General features: G+C 44.0%; 1 protein-coding gene across 1 annotated transcript in view; it reads right to left on the bottom strand.

The window, feature by feature from the left end:
* Nucleotides 1-18,395, bottom strand: part of ZFYVE16 (zinc finger FYVE-type containing 16) — a 73,724-nt gene that overhangs the window by 40,274 nt on the left and 15,055 nt on the right. Inside the window, exons 4-5 of the mRNA XM_040421490.1 lie at nt 17,793-17,889; nt 15,375-15,551 (exon numbers count right to left, since the gene is read on the bottom strand). Coding sequence (XP_040277424.1) covers nt 15,375-15,551; nt 17,793-17,889 — 274 coding nt within the window. The remainder of the gene's footprint in view (nt 1-15,374; nt 15,552-17,792; nt 17,890-18,395) is intronic.

Here is an 18,395-nt window from a genome sequence, read left to right as displayed (position 1 = left end):
GAATAATAGCACAATACAGAGATCTGAAGAATCATTGCTCCATAATTGTTCTGTCAAGGAGAATGTAAGTGGGTGACAAGTCAGGCGACATCTACTCCTTTAAGTATAACTGAGGTTTCGGATACCAGATTTTCGTTTGTCACTTTAGAATATATTTGGTTAATGGAGACGCAGCCTATAAACAGGCCCCTCGCCAATACTAAGGCTTCATACACATGGTCCGTTTTTAATGGACGTTTATTTCACTGATGTCTTTCTGAGACATTAAAAACGGTCCCCTTCAATTGTATGGGGGCTGCTGGGCAGTGAAAATGGACAGAATAGAACATATTCTATTCTTTTAACATCCGTTATTCACTTACTGTCAAAAAAGGGCCATGTGAATAACCCGATAGACGACCAGTGTTCTTAAAACATAGTGTGAATGTAGCCTAAAGTCAGAGCCTGGGGCAACGTAGCTACTTTCTGTGACCATGTAGTAGAGCTAGAGGCAGCGTATGACCAGATCTCATCGCAGCTCTGCAGAAAGAAGAAGGTCTAGAGAAGCAAATGAAAAGTCGAGGGTAAAGTAAGGCAAATATAGACACTGCGTTCTGAAATATGAATGAGCATAAGCACAGGACATCAAATATCCCTTATCCAATGCCCGGGGCGCACAGACTTCACACAGATTTATAATACTCTAAATTACTGATGGGTAACAGGCGAAGACCCACTGGTGACAAATGCCTCCCCGTATAGAACATGGTTTTTGTGTAACGTCTGCAAAAAATCAGTTTGAAAAAAATATATAAAAAAAATTATTTTATTTTTTTTAAAAAGCAGCAAAACCCCCTAAATTTTTTACTAAAACCGTATATCCTGCACTTACCTATAACTAAATGTCTCTTCAAGCACAGACCATGGAATCATTTATTAACTTGCTGCTGACATTCCTTGAGCATTATTTTAACATACCAGAGGGTAAAGGGCACCATTATATATCAAGTGGTTACACTGATGTTTTAAAGGCAGCATTCCATAATCTAAAGTCACCAGACAGATGGACGTAGAATAAGCACATATGAAATAGTTAACTCTTTCCCTGTTTGTTTTAGAGATACCTTAACCGTACATGGGTATACAACTATGACCATGGGATGGTGCAGGGGCAGTAGCTTTGGTTGCACCATCTTCACCGGGTGCTGGATTTTACATACAGCTGACATCCCACTGCTACTGTCGGATCCCGGCAGGTTATCCCCTTGGATGCTGCAGTCAATAGCAACCGAGGCATCTAAAAGGTTTAACAAAAATCCTGTCACCTCCATCCCTATGTCATGGCAGGGTGCCAAAGTACTATCATGAAAGACACCAACTCCACCATCTTTGTACACCCATTATACTTTTTAATATTGATGACCTATCCTCAGGATAGTCCATCAATATCAGATCGGTGGGGGGGCCGACTCCCATAGATCAGCCGTTTAAAGAGAAAGCAGCGCTCGTGCCAGCGCTGCCTTCTCTTCATTGTTTACTTGTTCTGCGTCACAACAGCAGCTGTGACCAGGAGTAATTACAACGAAGACGTTCCACTCACTTCTATAAAATGGCTCCTTCCTATTCAAGGAGCCATCCCCTAGAAGTGAATGCGATGCCATACTGTAATTACAGCTGCTCACAGCGAGCAGGTAAACAGTGAAGTGAAGGCAGCGCTCTTATGAGCGCAGCTTTCTCTTCAAGCAGCTGATCGTGGGGGTGATGACAGTCAGACCCCCACCGATCTGATAGTGATGAACTATCCTGAGGATAGGTCATCAATATTAAAAAAGCAGACACCCCTTTAAAATAAATATCATCTTTTTCTATTAAAATTGCTTTATTATGTAAAAAGTAAAAAAAAAAAAAAACCACACACATATTTGGCATTGCCACTTTTGTAATGATCTTTGCTATAACTCAATTGAATTATTTATCCTGCACATTGAAAACTGAGTGAGATAAAAAAAAAAAAAAAAAAAAAAAAAAAAAAAACAATGCCGGCAGTTTTTTCAGTCACTTAGCCTCTAGAAAGTACAAAAGTGGTACCCCAAAATGGTACCAATAAAAACTACAGCTCAATCTGCAAAATACAAGCTTCCTCAACACAAGCTTCCTCAGCGGAAAATTAAAAAAATTATGGTTCTCAGAATATTGCTACAGAAAAAAAGTGTTTAAGAAGTGTTTCATTAAGCAAAAATAGTAAACCATAAGAATACCTATACGGTATCGCTACAATTGTACTGACCTTCAAAATAAAGGTAACACGTTATTTATGCAGACGCTCCTCTGTCTTCTGCTTCCATAACAGTGGAGACTTGCTAACACTGAATGTTATGCAAGCAGAAGACAGAGGAGCGTTGCTAAGGCTCAAAATGGGCCACTTTACAGCTATTTTTCTAACAGAAATGTATGATTTCAGTCATTAAAGTATATTACAATAATGGTCAGTATCACTGCCCCTACACATTGCTCAAATAAAACTAGAATGGCAGTTACACTTTAAAGTCAGTTTTGCTTGAGTCTGTGTCGTACTTTATGCCACATTTATCACGTCTCATGTTGTTTGCTAAATTTCTATTATCCTTAACCCCATTAAGGACCCGCGCCGTACATGTACAGGGCAGCTGGACGCGACTTAAGGACCAGTGCCGTACATGTACTGCGCAAGATCTGCCGGGTGCTGGGAAGGAATCGCGGGGGAACCGAGGCACCATGGCTGCTCTTACCGGCAGACATCCATGCCGGGTAAAGGGCAGCATGGTGTATTTCCGCCCCTCTGCAGCTCCAAGCGCTGCAATTTGCTGGCCAATGAAGAGTGGCACATCGCAACGCCGGAAGCAGAAGGAAGCTGCGGGGTGGGTCGGGGGGTCATGGAGAGGTGACCAGTGCTGAACTAGTCAGCCCCGGTCTCCTCCGAGGTCAGGCAGGGGCGTCCAGTGCCAGCGCTGAGATTGGCTGGAACAATGCTCCAGCCAATGGCAGCGCTACAGCAGCAGAGGGAACCAGAAGAATCCCTCTGCATGCAGTCATTCTAGCTGGGGACCAGGGTGGATAAAAATCAATGGTCAATGCTTTTTGAGCAAAATATATTACCATCCAAAGGTTATTCCATCATGTAATAAAGATTAATTTTTTAATTATGTAGAATAAGGCTGTATATGTTTAATTTTTTTGGTAAATAAATTCCATTAATCCATTCACAATGTCATGCTCTTCCAGAGGTTTTTGTAAGGGTACTTTCACACTTGCGTTTATCTTTTCCGGCACTGAGTTCCGTCACAGGGGCTCTATACCGGAAAAGAACTGATCAGGTATGTCCCCATGCATTCTGAATGGAGAGTAATCCGTTCAGGATGCATCAGAATGTCTTCAGTTCAGTCTTTTTGACTGATCAGGCAAAAGATAAAACTGTAGCATGCTACGGTTTTATCTCCGGTGAAAAAAACTGAAGACTTGCCTTAATGCCGGATCCGGCATTTTTCCCCCATAGGAATGTATTAGTGCCGGATCCGGCATTCAAAATACCGGAATGCCGGATCCGTCCTTCCGGCCTGCGCATGCGCAGACCGGTAAAAATGTGAAAAAAGATACAAGACGGATCCGTCTGTCTGCATGACAAGCGGAGAGACGGATTCGCTCTTGTAATGCATTTGTAAGACGGATCCGCATCCGGTTCCGTCTCACAAATGCTTTCAGTCAGATGCAGATCGGCGGATCCGGCGGGCAGTTCCAACGACGGAACTGCCCGCTGGATCACACTGCCGCAAGTGTGAAAGTAGCCTAAGATTATTGGGCAGTTTCTCTGCCTACAAGATATTATCACAGATGCTTGGTTTACTGTTGCAGTTCGAAAAAACGGAATTTGACTCAGCAGAGATCACATGCCTCTTCTTCACAGCAAAAATGTTATAACATGAACAGAGTTGAGAAAAAGACCTTAATCCTAACTTCTACAAACCTATGAATACAGAATCAACCTAATCAAACTAATATGAAAAGTTGTTATTCTAAAAAACTTCATCTACTTGCATATTATAAGTTATACCAGCAAGAATTAGTCTTTATGTAGAAAACTATGATTTAAATCAAGCCTTACTGACTAGTGATTTAAATCAAATCCACCCTGCTGGAGACTAAAAGCAGAGTGGACCTGTGCACCTCTGTGCTGTACCTGCTTGCTGGGACTTGTGGTTCACCACCACAGCAAACTACTGCTTACTGTAAAAAAGAAGAACAAATAACATCTGGAACATCTGCTGCAGTGATTTTTTTTTTTTTTTTTTTTGCAGCATAAGTTCCAGTTCCCTAATTCACCTTCCTTTCCCAAGCCCTAATTCATGTCCCTATCCCCCCTCTCCCCCACCCACCCTCCGATTTTCCCTACGGCAAACAAATTCTGACTTTTTTTTGTCACTTTTATCTGGCTTTTTTGTGTGCGAGCTGTGAATGTCAAGCGCTGATCAGTCGTAATGCATTGTTCAGCACCTGGGCTCATTTTCTTGGTGCATTTTTTATTGCGTTCTGCAACCCTGAGCACCAGTAAGTACCTTTTTTTTTTTTTTTACTGGTCGCTTTTGTGCTCAGTTTATTTTTTTTGTGCAAAAAATACATTTAGTGTTAAACAGAAATTCTAGGTAGTGTTAAAGTAGATTTTTGCACGCACATAATATCTCTGTGCGTGCGTCCTGCACCTGCTGAGCACTGATCAGAAACATACATTTTTCTGACTGGTCTGCTCAGTTTACTGTGCAGAATTATACATATATATAGCAATCAATTTTAGTTAGGTAGTGTTAGTGTAGATTTTTGCACGCACGCGACATCTTTGTGCGTGCATCCTGCACCTGTAATTTTTTTTTTTTTACTTTTTTTTCTACAAGCCCCTTCACGTGTGAAAACACAACATACACATCCCTCACACTAAACAAAGCTTTACTCATATTACACGTCACACCCCAATCAAATTCAAATGGCCCGTCCGTCCCAACAACTATACTCAGCTGAAGAGGCATACACGTATCTTGCCTCTGATACTGAGTCTGCCAGTGATGGAGAAGAGGATGCCACTTTCCTCTACTCCTTCAACCCCTCATAATCATCCGCTGATGAGGGACCCTCTGGAAGGCACCCCATAACAGCTGAGGCAGCCCCCAGAGTGAGCCAATATGGACCCTATCCCCTGACTATTATCAGCCCCAAATTCCAGATTTTGAGGGCATCTCCGGAATACAAATAGATTCTGCGGACTTCATTGCACTAGATTTTTTTCAAAATCTTCTTCTCTGAAGATTTTGTAAATTTAATGGTGGCCAAAACCAATTTATACACAACAATTCATTGCTCAGAACCCTACAGCGGCATACGCTAGACCCCTAGGTTGGACCCCAGTAGGTGCAGCAGAGATGATGAAGTTTTGGGGACTCGTACTGCATATGGGCAGAGTAAAGAAGCCAAACGTCAGACAATATTGGAGCTTGGACATTTTCTACCAGACTCCAATTTACAGTAAGACCATGACCCGGAAGCGATTTGAGTCCATAAGGAAATTCCTACACTACGACAATGCACAGTGTCCACCCCAAAACGACCCGACATTTCACCGTCAGTTCAAGATTAGGCCTGTCATTGACCACTTTAACACCACGTTTGCTGAGGCGTACACCCCTAATAAAAATGTCTGTGTAGATGAGTCCCTGTTACTTTTCAAAGGGAGGGTTAGATTCCACCAGTACCTGCCTAGCAAACGGGCAAGGTATGGCATAAAGATTTACAAACTGTGTGAGAGTAGCTCCGGGTACACCCACAAGTGCCGCATTTACGAAGGGAAAGATTCCCGCATAGAACCCCCCAGAATGCCCCCCCATCCTAGGAGTTAGTGGGAAGATTGTGTGGGACTTGCTGCACCCACTGCTGGATAAGGGTTACCACCTCTATGTGGATAACTATTATACCAGCATACCCCTATTCATGCCCCTAACTGCCAGAGGTACTGTGGCTTGCGGCACAGTGCGCAAAAATGAGAGAGGCCTCCCTAGATCCCTGGTAGTGAAACCACTGAGAATGGGTGAAAGTAGGGCTCTCCTCCATGAGAACATGCTGGCGGTTAAGTACAAGGACAAGAAGGACGTCCTTGTACTGACCACCGTTCACACAAATACCAGCTCCTCTGCTCATGTGCGAGGTGCCACAACCACTATCCCCAAACCAGTTTGTATCCTGGACTACAACAGGCACATGGGAGGGGTGGATCTTTCAGATCAACTTCTGAAGCCCTACAGTGCCACATGAAAAATTAAAGTGTGGTACAAAAGCTGTCCTTACACATTGTACAGATGGCAATGTACAATCTGCAGGCCACATAGGAACTTTCCCTCAGTTCCAAGAGGTAGTTATCAAGGCCCTAATTTTTCAAAGCCAGGGCGGGGAGGGTCCGTACTTCTGGAAGTCATGGTGCCCGTGTTGTACCAGGGTAACATTTTCCAGGTCAAGTCCCCCAGACAGCAAGGAAGGGAAGGGCCCAAAAAAGATGCAGAGTGTGTTCTAAAAGGGGGATAAGGAAAGACACCATTTACCAATGTGAAACCTGCCCTGAAAAACCTGGCCTGTGCATGCAGGAGTGTTTTAGAATCTGCCACTCATCCATGGAGTATTAATTTCATCCATGATGTACCCTGTAGTTTTACCACCTTATATCTCTGATTTAGTCCACATAGCTTACAGATCCACATTTTCACCAACCACTAAATATTCATTTCTGTGAAACACCTGTTAGGTCAAAAGTGCACTTTCCACCCCGTAAAATGTTCGCACGGGGGTGCTCTTTCCAAAATGGGGTCACTTCTTGGGGTTTTTAATTCTTGGGGACCTCAGGAATTTTTTATGTGGGAGTACCCACATAGGGTTTATTAGGGATTCCGCCCTTACAGGGTCAGGCATCCGGACGGGGACGCCCCTTGCGGGGCAAGTTCCTCGTGTAGATAGGTAGGGCTTACTAGCCCCTGTCCCTCACCTAGGGTTTTCTAGGGTCAAACCACCCTGTTACCCCAACTACGCACAGGGGCACTTACGCTTGGTACCTTCCAGTATGGCGACACAGGTCCGTCTCTATCCTCAACAACGTCTGAGAGAACCCGTGGTCCACATCCACACCTGGGTGAGAACGTTCTTGTTTATTTATATCATCTTTTCCATACTGTTTGTGTATGTTCAGTCTAGGCCCTTAGGGCTGTTTTCATGTCGTTTGTTACAGAGGTCCATCCTCTAGTGTCCACTTATTTTAGAAATACTGTTAATAAATGTTAAGTTTTACCCCTCTGTCCCCTAGGGGATAAGTACATTTGCCACATTAATTTTGGGAGTAAATAGGTCTGGTCGTCGAACCCGGCCTCTCTGTGTTTCCTTTATTACCACATAAAGTGACATGTCAGATTCGTTAAAAATGGCCTGGTCCTGAAGGGGTTGTCTCACTTCAGTAGGTAGCATTTATCATGTAGAGAAAGTTAAAAGGGGTTTTACCATCACATACAATGCGGGCATATCGCTAGGATATGCCCCCATTGTCTGATAGGTGGGGTCCCAACTCTGGGACCCGCACCAACGATGAGAACGGAGCGGGGAAATGAATGGCAGCTGCCCTCCATTCATTTCAATGGGGCCGCCGAAAATAGCCGAGCACTGGCTCGGCTATTTCCATCTGCCTCAAAGAAATGAATGGGAGCAGGGCGTGTGCGCGGTGCATTCCCATTCACTTGAATGGGAGCAGCGTTTGGTGGGGTCCTCCAGCCACCATTCTCCCCGCTCCGTTCTCCTTGTCGGTGCGGGTCCCAGAGGTGGGATCTGCACCTATCAGACAATGGGGCATATCCTAGCGAGATGCCCCCGTTGTATGTGATGGGAATACCCCTTTGATACAAGGTGCTTACTAATGTATTGTTATTATCCATATTGCCTCCTTTGCTGGCTGGATTTATTTTTCCATCACATTATACACTGCTTGTTTCCATGGTTACAGACCACCCTGCAATCCATCAGTGGTGGTCGTGCTTGCACAATATAGGAAAAAAAAACTTCCATGGTCCCGGCCATCAGAGAGGCTGACGCTTTTTCCTATAGTGTGCAAGCACGGCAAAACGTATGCCAACTGATGGCATTTGTAAGACTGATCAGGATCCTGATCCGTCTTACAAATGCATTGAAATGCCGGATCAGTCTTTCCGGTGTCATCCCGGAAAAAACGGATCCGGCATTTATTTTTTTCGTTCTGCGCAGGATCCAGCATTCCGGTATTTTGAATGCCGGATGCGGCACTATCACATTCCTATGGGAAAAATGCCGAATCCGGCATTCAGGCAAGTGTTCCGTTTTTTTGGCTGGAGATAAAACCGTAGTATGCTGCGGTTTTATCTCTGTCCTGATCAGTCAAAAAGACTGAACTGAAGACATCCTGAACGGACTGCTCTCCATTCAGAATGCATTGGGATAAAACTGATCAGTTCTTTTCCGGTATAGAGACCCTAGGACGGAACTCTATGGCGGAAAAGAAAACCGCTAGTGTGAAAGTACCCTAAATCTAACACTTTTGTCTAGAAAAGCTCCTCCAGTTTTCCTACTTCACCCTCCTACTGGAGAGAGATTGCAACTTTTTTTTTAAAACGCCTCAGTGATAAATCTGGAGTGAAACTCATTAACATAGCTAACCACACCCACTTCTCCACCCACATTACAAAACTGGAGTGAGCGGTGTAAAAATGCAAAGCACTATTTTGCGTCATTTTGAAGCCAGGATTCTGGAGTGAAGGCATGATAAATCAGGGCCACTGTGACCAAAGGACATCAGGTTGTCAGGCAGTGGCATCAAGTGCATGACATTTAAGATTAGCAAACTACATTGTTAGGGCACATGCACATAACCGCAAAACAAGGATACTGGCTGTGGGCGTTCTGCATTTTGCGGAACGGAACGTCCGGCCCATAACAGAAGAGTCCTATCCTTGTCTGTAATGCGGACAAGAAATGGACACGTTCTATATTTTTGCGGGCGCCACGGAACGGACATACAGATGCGGATAAAAAAAAACTTTTGCATGAGCCCTTATACTGGGATACTTCAGTTTGGCTGGCTGCACAAGTGAAATATCTGTAAAGGTTAAAATGTTATCTGTCTGACCCCACATGGGGAGTGAAAGTTAACTATCGATGGCTGTAAAAAGGACAAAGCAAGCATTAAAAAGGTATGCAAACACTGGTGAAGCTGGGCACAGACCAAGGGTAAAAACTGGATCTTGCATAAGCGCAGCTTTAAGAGGGCCCGTCACCTCTCCTCACATGGCTGCTGTAGGAACTACTTGTATTCCCCATGTAATAGCAATTCTGGAGAAAATATTCTTATTCATGTTGTGTCATTCCTCTGTTATTACTTTTAGAAGTTATTCAGGAATTTCCAGAGGCCTGCAATAAAATAAAACAACATCTGGATGTTACCAGTTGGGGGTTTGTTGCTGCATTCTGAGCTATCAAATCAGCGCTGCCAGAGGCAGGGACACACCGCCAACTGGTAAAACCCCACTGACTTTAACCTCTTAAGGACATAGGGCGTACAGGTACGCCCTTGTGCCCTGGTACTTAAGGACACAGGGTGTACATGTACGCCCTGTGTATTTTCGATCACTGCCGTGCGGCTGGCAGTGATCGGAACCCGGTGCCTGCTCAAATCATTGAGCAGGCACCTAGGCTAAATGCGCGGGGGGGTCCCGTGACCCCCCCCATGTCGGCGATCGCGGCAAACCGCAGGTCAATTCAGACCTGCGGTTTGCTGCGATTTCTGAAGTTTCTGGTCCCCGCAGTCCCTGACCGCGGGGATCAGAAACTTTATATGCCTAAAAAAAAAAGTTTTATTCACCCCCCCCTGCACCCCCGAATGATTTTTATGGTGGCGGGAGGTGCAGGGGGAGGGTTGCGGGCGGTGTGGGCGGTGCGGGAGGCGGGCGGTGCGGCAGGCGGGATCGCGATCCCCCGCCCGCCTCCCCTTGTATAATCGTTGGTGTCTAGTGGGGATACCAGGGTGCCAGCACATTGCTGGCACCCTGGTATAAACGGCTGACATCTGCGATGCGATGTCAGCCGTTTAACCCTTTCCATACAGCGGTCCGTACGGACCGCTGTATGGAAAAGGTTAACAGCGCAGGGAGCTCCCTCCCTCTCCCATCGGGGGGCTGCTGTGCCTTTGCAGCCCCCCGATGGGGAGGGAGAGAGCCCCCAGAGAGCCCCCCGAGAGATCCCCTCCTTACCCTTCCCCGTCTGCGAAGTTCTGAGCAGACGGGGAAGGTTCCCATTGCAACAGGACGCCTCTCAGGCGTCCTGCTGTCCATGGTGCTGAACAGATCTGTGCTGAAAGGCATAGATCTGTTCAGTGTAAGTAAAATACAGTACAGAACAATATATATTGTACTGTACTGTATTATTCAGACATCAGACCCACTGGATCTTCAAGAACCAAGTGGGTCTGGGTCAAAAAAAAGTGAATAAAAGTGAAAAAAAAGTAAAAATCAAAAAACACATTTATCACTGATAAAAAATGAAAAAAATAAAATTCCCTACACATGTTTGGTATCGCCGCGTCCGTAACGACCTGATCTATAAAACGGTCATGTTACTTTACCCGAACGGTGAACACCATAAAAATAAAAAATAAAAAACTATGATGAAATTGAAATTTTGCCCACCTTACTTCCCAAAAAAGGTAATAAAAGTGATCAAAAAAGTCGCATGTACACCAAAATTGTAACAATCAAACCGTCATCTCATCCCGCAAAAATCATACCCTACCCAAGATAATCGCCCAAAAACTGAAAAAACTATGGCTCTTAGACTATGGAAACACTAAAACATGATTTTTTTTGTTTCAAAAATAAAATCATTGTGTAAAACTTACATAAATAAAAAAAAAGTATACATATTAAGTATCGCCGCGTCCGTATCGCCCGGCTCTATAAAAATATCACATGATCTAACCCCTCAGATGACCACCGTAAAAAAATAAAAATAAAAACGGTGTAACAAAAGCCATTTTTTGTCATCTTACGTCACAAAAAGTGTAATAGCAAGCAATCAAAAAGTCATATGCACCCCAAAATAGATGCCAATCAAACCGTCATCTCATCCTGCAAAAAATGAGACCCTACTTAAGATAATCGCCCAAAAACTGAAAAAACTATGGCTCTTAGACTATGGAGACACTAAAACATTTTTTTGGTTTTAAAAATGAAATCATTGTGTAAAACTTACATAAATAAAAAAAATTGTATACATATTAGGTATCTCCGCGTCCGTGACAACCTGCTCTATAAAATTACCACATGATCTAACCTGTCAGATGAATGTTGTAAATAACAAAAAAAAAAACGGTGCCAAAAAAGCTATTTCTTGTTACCTTGCCGCACAAAAAGTGTAATATAGAGCAACCAAAAATCATATGTACCCTAAACTAGTACCAACAAAACTGCCACCCTATCCCGTAGTTTCTAAAATGGGGTCACTTTTTTGGAGTTTCTACTCTAGGGGTGCATCAGGGGGGCTTCAAATGGGACATGGTGTCAAAAAAACCAGTCCAGCAAAATATGCCTTCCAAAAACCATATGGTGTTCCTTTCCTTCTGCGCCCTGCCGTGTGCCCGTACAGCTGTTTACGACCACATATGGGGTGTTTCTGTAAACTACAGAATTAGGGCCATAAATAATGAGTTTTGTTTGGCTGTTAACCCTTGCTTTGTAACTGGAAAAAAAATATTAAAATGGAAAATCTGCCAAAAAAGTGAAATTTTGAAATTGTATCTCTATTTTCCATTAAATCTTGTGCAACACCTAAAGGGTTAACAAAGTTTGTAAAATCAGTTTTGAATACCTTGAGGGGTGTAGTTTCTTAGATGGGGTCACTTTTATGAAGTTTATAATCTAGGGGTGCATCAGGGGGGCTTCAAATGGGACATGGTGCCAAAAAAACAGTCCAGCAAAATCAGCCCTCCAAAAACCAAACGGCGCACCTTTCACTCTACGCCCCGCTGTGCGCCCGTACAGTAGTTTACGGCCACATATGGGGTGTTTCTGTAAACAGCAGAGTCAGGGCAATAAAGATACAGTCTTGTTTGGCTGTTAACCCTTGCTTTGTTAGTGGAAAAAATGGGTTAAAATGGAAAATTAGGCAAAAAAATGAAATTCTTAAATTTCATCGCCATTTGCCAATAACTCTTGTGCAACACCTAAAGGGTTAACGACGTATGTAAAATCAGTTTTGAATACCTTGAGGGGTGTAGTTTCTTAGATGGGGTCACTTTTAGGGAGTTTCTCCTCTAGGGGTGCATCAGGGGGCTTCAAATGGGACATGGTGTAAATAAACCAGTCCATAAAAATCAGCCTTCCAAAAACCAAACGGCGCACCTTTCACTCTACGCCCCGCTGTGTGGCCGTACAGTAGTTTACGGCCACATATTGGGTGTTTCTGTAAATGGCAGAGTCAGGGCAATAAAGATACAGTCTTGTTTGGCTGTTAACCCTTGGTTTGTTAGTGGAAAAAATGGGTTAAAATGAAAAATTAGACAAAAAAATGAAATTCTCAAATTTCCTCCCTATTTGCCAATAACTCTTGTGCAACACCTAAAGGGTTAACAACGTATGCAAAATCAGTTTTGAATACCTTGAGGGGTGTAGTTTCTTAGATGGGGTCATTTTTGGGTGGTTTCTATAATGTAAGCCTCGCAAAGTGACTTGAGACCTGAACTGGTCCCTAGAAATTGAGTTTTTGTAAATTTCGGAAAAATTTCAAGATTTGCTTCTAAACTTCTAAGCCTTATAACATCCCCAAAAAATAAAATATCATTCCCAAAACAATTCAAACATGAAGTAGACATATGGGGAATGTAAAGTCATCACAATTTTTGGGGGTATTACTATGTATTACAGAAGTAGAGAAACTGAAACTTTGAAATTTGCAAATTTTTTTCAATTTTTTGTTAAATTAGGTATTTTTTGGTGCAAAGAAAATTTTTTTTTTGACTCCATTTTACCAGTGTCATGAAGTACAATATGTGACGAAAAAACAATCTCAGAACGGCCTGGATAAGTCAAACCGTTTTAAAGTTATCAGCACTTAAAGGGACTCTGGTCAGATTTTAAAAAAATGGCCTGGTCCTAAGGTGTAAAAAGGCTGTGTCCTTAAGGGGTTAAAGTCCGTTGGGTTTTACCAGGGTAGGTAGTCATCAGGGTAGGTCCTCAATATCCGATTGGAGGGGGTCCGACTGACGGCACCCCACCGAGCAGCTGTATGAAGAGAAAGCAGAAATTGTACAAGCGCTCTGTTCTCTCCACGGTTTACCTGCTCAGTGCAGATATTGCAGCTCCTCCGCCCCATTCACTTCCATTCAAGTGATTAGGAGGGAATGGGGGCGGACGGGCTGTAATTACACTGCTCGCCGATGGCAAGCACGTAGACAACATGATACTAGTACAAGCACTGCAGTCACTTCGGACAGCTGAACAGCGGGGGCTCAGGCAGTCGGACCCCCGCCAATCTGATATTGATGACATATCCTGAGGATAGGTCATGAATTTAGGAAAAGCGGACAACCCCTTTAAAGTTGGAGGCTACAAATCAATCTTGGCTGCGACACCCGACCAAAGATCGCTGTGTAGCAGTGCAGCCATTGAACTGAACGGGATCACACATTTCGTAACTGTGGGCTCCGAATTGCAAGCAACTTGCGAGTTGCGCTGTGACCCCATTCAGTGCCACAGCAATAGTCAGTTACTGCCGAGCCTTGTTACAGACTGCAGGTAACTCATTCATAAGCTTCTAGTAGAAATAATAGAGCAATAGCACAACGTACAGTCAGAATTGTTATTACACGGGGAATGCAGACATGTCAGGAGAAGGGACAGCTCCTCTTTAAAGGAACACCTCATGGAAAACAGACACTGGGGAAGATTCACTGAACCAGATGCGGCAGAATTCAGGGGCAAATGCAGCCAAAGAATTTGCCACACACACGGCACACCAAATTTATTATGCCTTTTAGGCATTTTTAAAGACTCTCTAACGGTACTTTCACACTAGCGTTTTTCTTTTCCGGCACTGAGTTCCGTCCTAGGGGCTCAATACCGGAAAATAACTGATCAGTTTTATCCCCATGCATTCTGAATGGAGAGTAATCCGTTCAGGATGCATCAGGATGTCTTCAGTTCAGTCGTTTTGACTGATCAAGCAAAAGAGAAAACCGCAGCATGCTACGGTTTTATCTCCGGTGAAAAAAACTGAAGACTTGCCTGAATGCCGGATCCGGCATTTTTTCCCATAGGAATGTATTAGTGCCAGAACCGGCATTCAAAATACCGGAATGCCGGATCCGTTCTTCCGGTCTGCGCATGTGCAGACTGAAAAAAAGGTGAAAAAAATAAATGCCGGATCCGTCTTGCTGGATGACACCGGAAAGACGGATCCGGCGTTTCAATGCATTTTTTCGACTGATCAGGCATTTTTAAGACTGATCAGGATCCTGATCAGTCTTACTAATGCCATCAGTTGGCATACGTTTTGCCTGATCCGGCAGGCAGTTCCGGCGAAGGAATGGCTTGCCGGATCTCTCTGCCACAAGTGTGAAAGTAGCCTAAAAAGTTTTCAAAAAAGGGGCTAGAAAAGGAGGCACAACTAAGAGGAGTCAAACAATGCACCGCATTAATTAATGGTGCAAGACATTTTTTTGGAGCAAAATATTGGCCCAAAATAAGCCAACCAAGAGGTGATGTAAGGGAAAGTGTCTAACATGTCTAACTAGATGCTGCAAATCTATCACACAGCATGTGCCACATTCTCTGCCTATCTTGTCGTGTTGTATGTAGTCTAAATGTGGGACATTAAAGGGGTTCTAGATATATCCTCCAAATAGGATATCAGGCGAGGTCTGACACCAGGGACCCCCACGATCAGCTGCCGCGACAGCCACCGGAGCCAGAAGCCAATGGCACCCTTTCTCGTAAATAGAAGCTGAGCCGGCATGGCCGCTACATAGTGATAAAGCCTCCTGCTTCAAGTGTCAATGGCTGCCACAAACAGCTGGGGGGGGGGTGTCAGACTCTTACCAATCTGATATTGGTGACCCCTTTAATAATAAATCTCCCCCATTGCCTTGTGCATGGCCTGAATCAGTTTTGCCCAGAGTTTTCCTTGAACTCTAAAATAAGGTGCAATATCTCCAAATTCCCCCTCTGCCGGCTCATTCATGTATGTACATTATAAGATATTTAAGTGCATATTCCTTCATAATTCTCAACCAGTTATTTTCCATCTATTCATCAGCTCGGATTTACCTTCAGCTCCTGGTTGCTTACGCATTGAGCCAGGCACCAAAATGGTGGGCGGCGAAGAGTTAATTGTACCTGCTGCCTGTGCCTGCACGAAAGGAGGAATGGTGGAACAGTACTCAGAGGGGACAGTGGGATTTGGACTAGGAGCAGATGGGCTCATCATCCTCTTAATAGCCTGTACTAAAGGAAGGGAAACAAAACAGAAGACTTTTGATAGGGATACACTAAACTTGCTGCAGTCTACATTGCAGAGTGCACTAAAGCCTCACCCAAGAGGACAGACCGAAGCATCAGGAGGAAGAACAGTAATAGCAGAGCTAAAAGAGAGGCTTCTGAAGAAAGCAGTCCTAGAAGAAGAGCTCATACTGACCGACATCCTCTATGGAGCGCTGATAACAAAGGCCTCCGGAAATTGAGCATCGCTCTCTGCCCTGAGCTTCTATCACATCCGGATACGTCTAGATATACAGTACAGACCAAAAGTTTGGACACACCTTCTCATTCAAAGAGTTTTCTTTATTTTCATGACTATGAAGGCATCAAAACTATGAATTAACACATGTGGAATTATATACATAACAAACAAGTGTGAAACAACTGAAAATATATCATTCTAGGTTCTTCAAAGTAGCCACCTTTTGCTTTGATTACTGCTTTGCACACTCTTGGCATTCTCTTGATGAGCTTCAAGAGGTAGTCCCCTGAAATGGTTTTCACTTCACAGGTGTGCCCTGTCAGGTTTAATAAGTGGGATTTCTTGCCTTATAAGGCTGGTTTCACACGGGCGTTGCGGATTGGGGCCGGATGCGTTCAGTGAAACTCACACTATTTTGCAAGCAAGTTCAGTCAGTTTTGTATGCGGTTGCGTTTAGTTGTTCAGTTTTTTCCGCGCGGGTGCAATGCGTTTAGATGCAACCATCAGTGAAAAACGCATCGCACCCACACTTGCTTGCGGATGCAATGCGTTTTTCACGCAGCCTCATACACTTCTATGGGGCCAGAGCTGCGTGAAAAACGCAGAATATAGAACATGCTGCGATTTTCACGCAACGCAGAACTGATGCGTGAAAAACAACGCTCATGTACACAGACCCATTGAAATGAATGGGTCAGGATTCAGTGCGGGTGCTGTGCGTTCACATCACGCATTAAACCCGCGCGGAAAACTCGCTCGTGTGAAAGGGACCTAAATGGGGTTGGGACCATCAGTGGCGTTGAGGAGAAGTCAGGTGGATACACAGCTGATAGTCCTACTGAATAGACTGTTAGAATTTGTATTATGGCAAGAAAAAAGCAGCTAAGTAAAGAAAAACGAGTGGCCATCATTACTTTAAGAAATGAAGGTCAGTCAGTCAGCCGAAAAAATTGGGAAAACTTTGAAAGTAAGGGCTATTTGACCATGAAGGAGAGTGATGGGGTGCTGCGCCAGATGACCTGGCCTCCACAGTCACCGGACCTGAACCCAATCGAGATGGTTTGGGGTGAGCTGGACCGCAGAGTGAAGGCAAAAGGGCCAACAAGTGCTAAGCATCTCTAGGAACTCCTTCAAGACTGTTGGGAGACCATTTCAGGGGACTACCTCTTGAAGCTCATCAAGAGAATGCCAAGAGTGTGCAAAGCAGTAATCAAAGCAAAAGGTGGCTACTTTGAAGAACCTAGAATATGACATATTTTCAGTTGTTTCACACTTGTCTGTTATGTATATAATTCCACATGTGTTAATTCATAGTTTTGATGCCTTCATAGTCATGAAAATAAAGAAAACTCTTTGAATGAGAAGGTGTGTCCAAACTTTTGGTCTGTACTGTACATCTTGCTCTAAAGGGAACTTGTCACCTGTACTATGCAGCACACAGCATAGCGTAGTGACAGACCCAGTGATTTCGCCTGTCCCCACTCACCCCCGCCTCCTGATGTTGAGCGACAGGTTTCGTTCCTGTGCACAAAGGGAAAGAAATCTATCAATCATAGTCTGGAGGTGGGAGCCGCGAGCCTTTTTGGACTCCTCTCCATCACATCATTGGCGCATGCTGCTGGCTTCGACAGGTCAGTACTATGTACTGGCTGCCATCCGAGAAGTGACAGACCACTGGAATTGGAGTCTCTCACTTTGCTATGTGGCCCTCAGTGAGGGCAGCGTAGTACAGCTCAGGTGCCTTTTAATTGCTTGTATCCACATATAATTGCAGTTTCTCAATAGTTTGAAAAAGCGAAGAACTCAAAAGATTATGTGGAATGGAAAAAAGTACTGCTCAACGTTTACGGCACATTTGCAGGATGTCAGTAAGTAGGATAAAGGTTAGTAAGGAAGAAAACGGAATATGAGAACATGAAAGCCACATCTACTGATGGTTGCCACACCTAGCGGCCTGGGGAAACCATAAGCAATAAATGTGGTGGGAAGCACAAAAGGATCCTTACCTTTAGAGATGGAGTCATAGCACAGCACACAGACTCTGGCTTCTTTCTCCAGATACTGCAGCCGGCACTTCAGACTACAGCAGGCAGCACAAAAAACCTAAAGCCAAATACACAGTAAATGAGAAGGCACTTTACAGGATTACACACCTGTGATCTATAAATATACGGCGATGACTGAACTCATGACTAAACTGTAGCTACACCCAGCACAAAATACCTGTGAAGTGGTTTATAATTTCCCTCTCTTTTCATGCAGATACCTTCCATCTCGCCAAACAAAATAAAAAAATAAAAACACTATTTATTAGAATCGGTTTAAAATTAGACCAGGTAAGTCTCACTGCCAGCTATCGCAAGCCCTAATCAGTAGGCAAGTACATAATGAAAATAAAAAGATGCAAAGAAAATAGAGAAAATGTAGAAGACAAACAGAACCTGGATTAGTGAAGGAGAGGAGGGGAGTTGGGGGGAGAAGTGGGGCCTCTCAGGAGGATAATTTTCCCTACAGAAACCCTACCCTAGCCCTCAGCCTAGAGACAGCCCCTGATGGTGGAACTTCTTCGTCCTCATACCTATCCTGGTTCACCCTAAAAAGCCCAATCA

The sequence above is a fragment of the Bufo bufo genome, chromosome 2 (assembly GCF_905171765.1).
Source record: "Bufo bufo chromosome 2, aBufBuf1.1, whole genome shotgun sequence".
Classification (NCBI taxonomy): Eukaryota; Metazoa; Chordata; class Amphibia; order Anura; family Bufonidae; genus Bufo; species Bufo bufo.
Note: the sequence above shows the minus strand (reverse complement) of the source record. Positions and strands in the feature narration are given on the sequence as shown.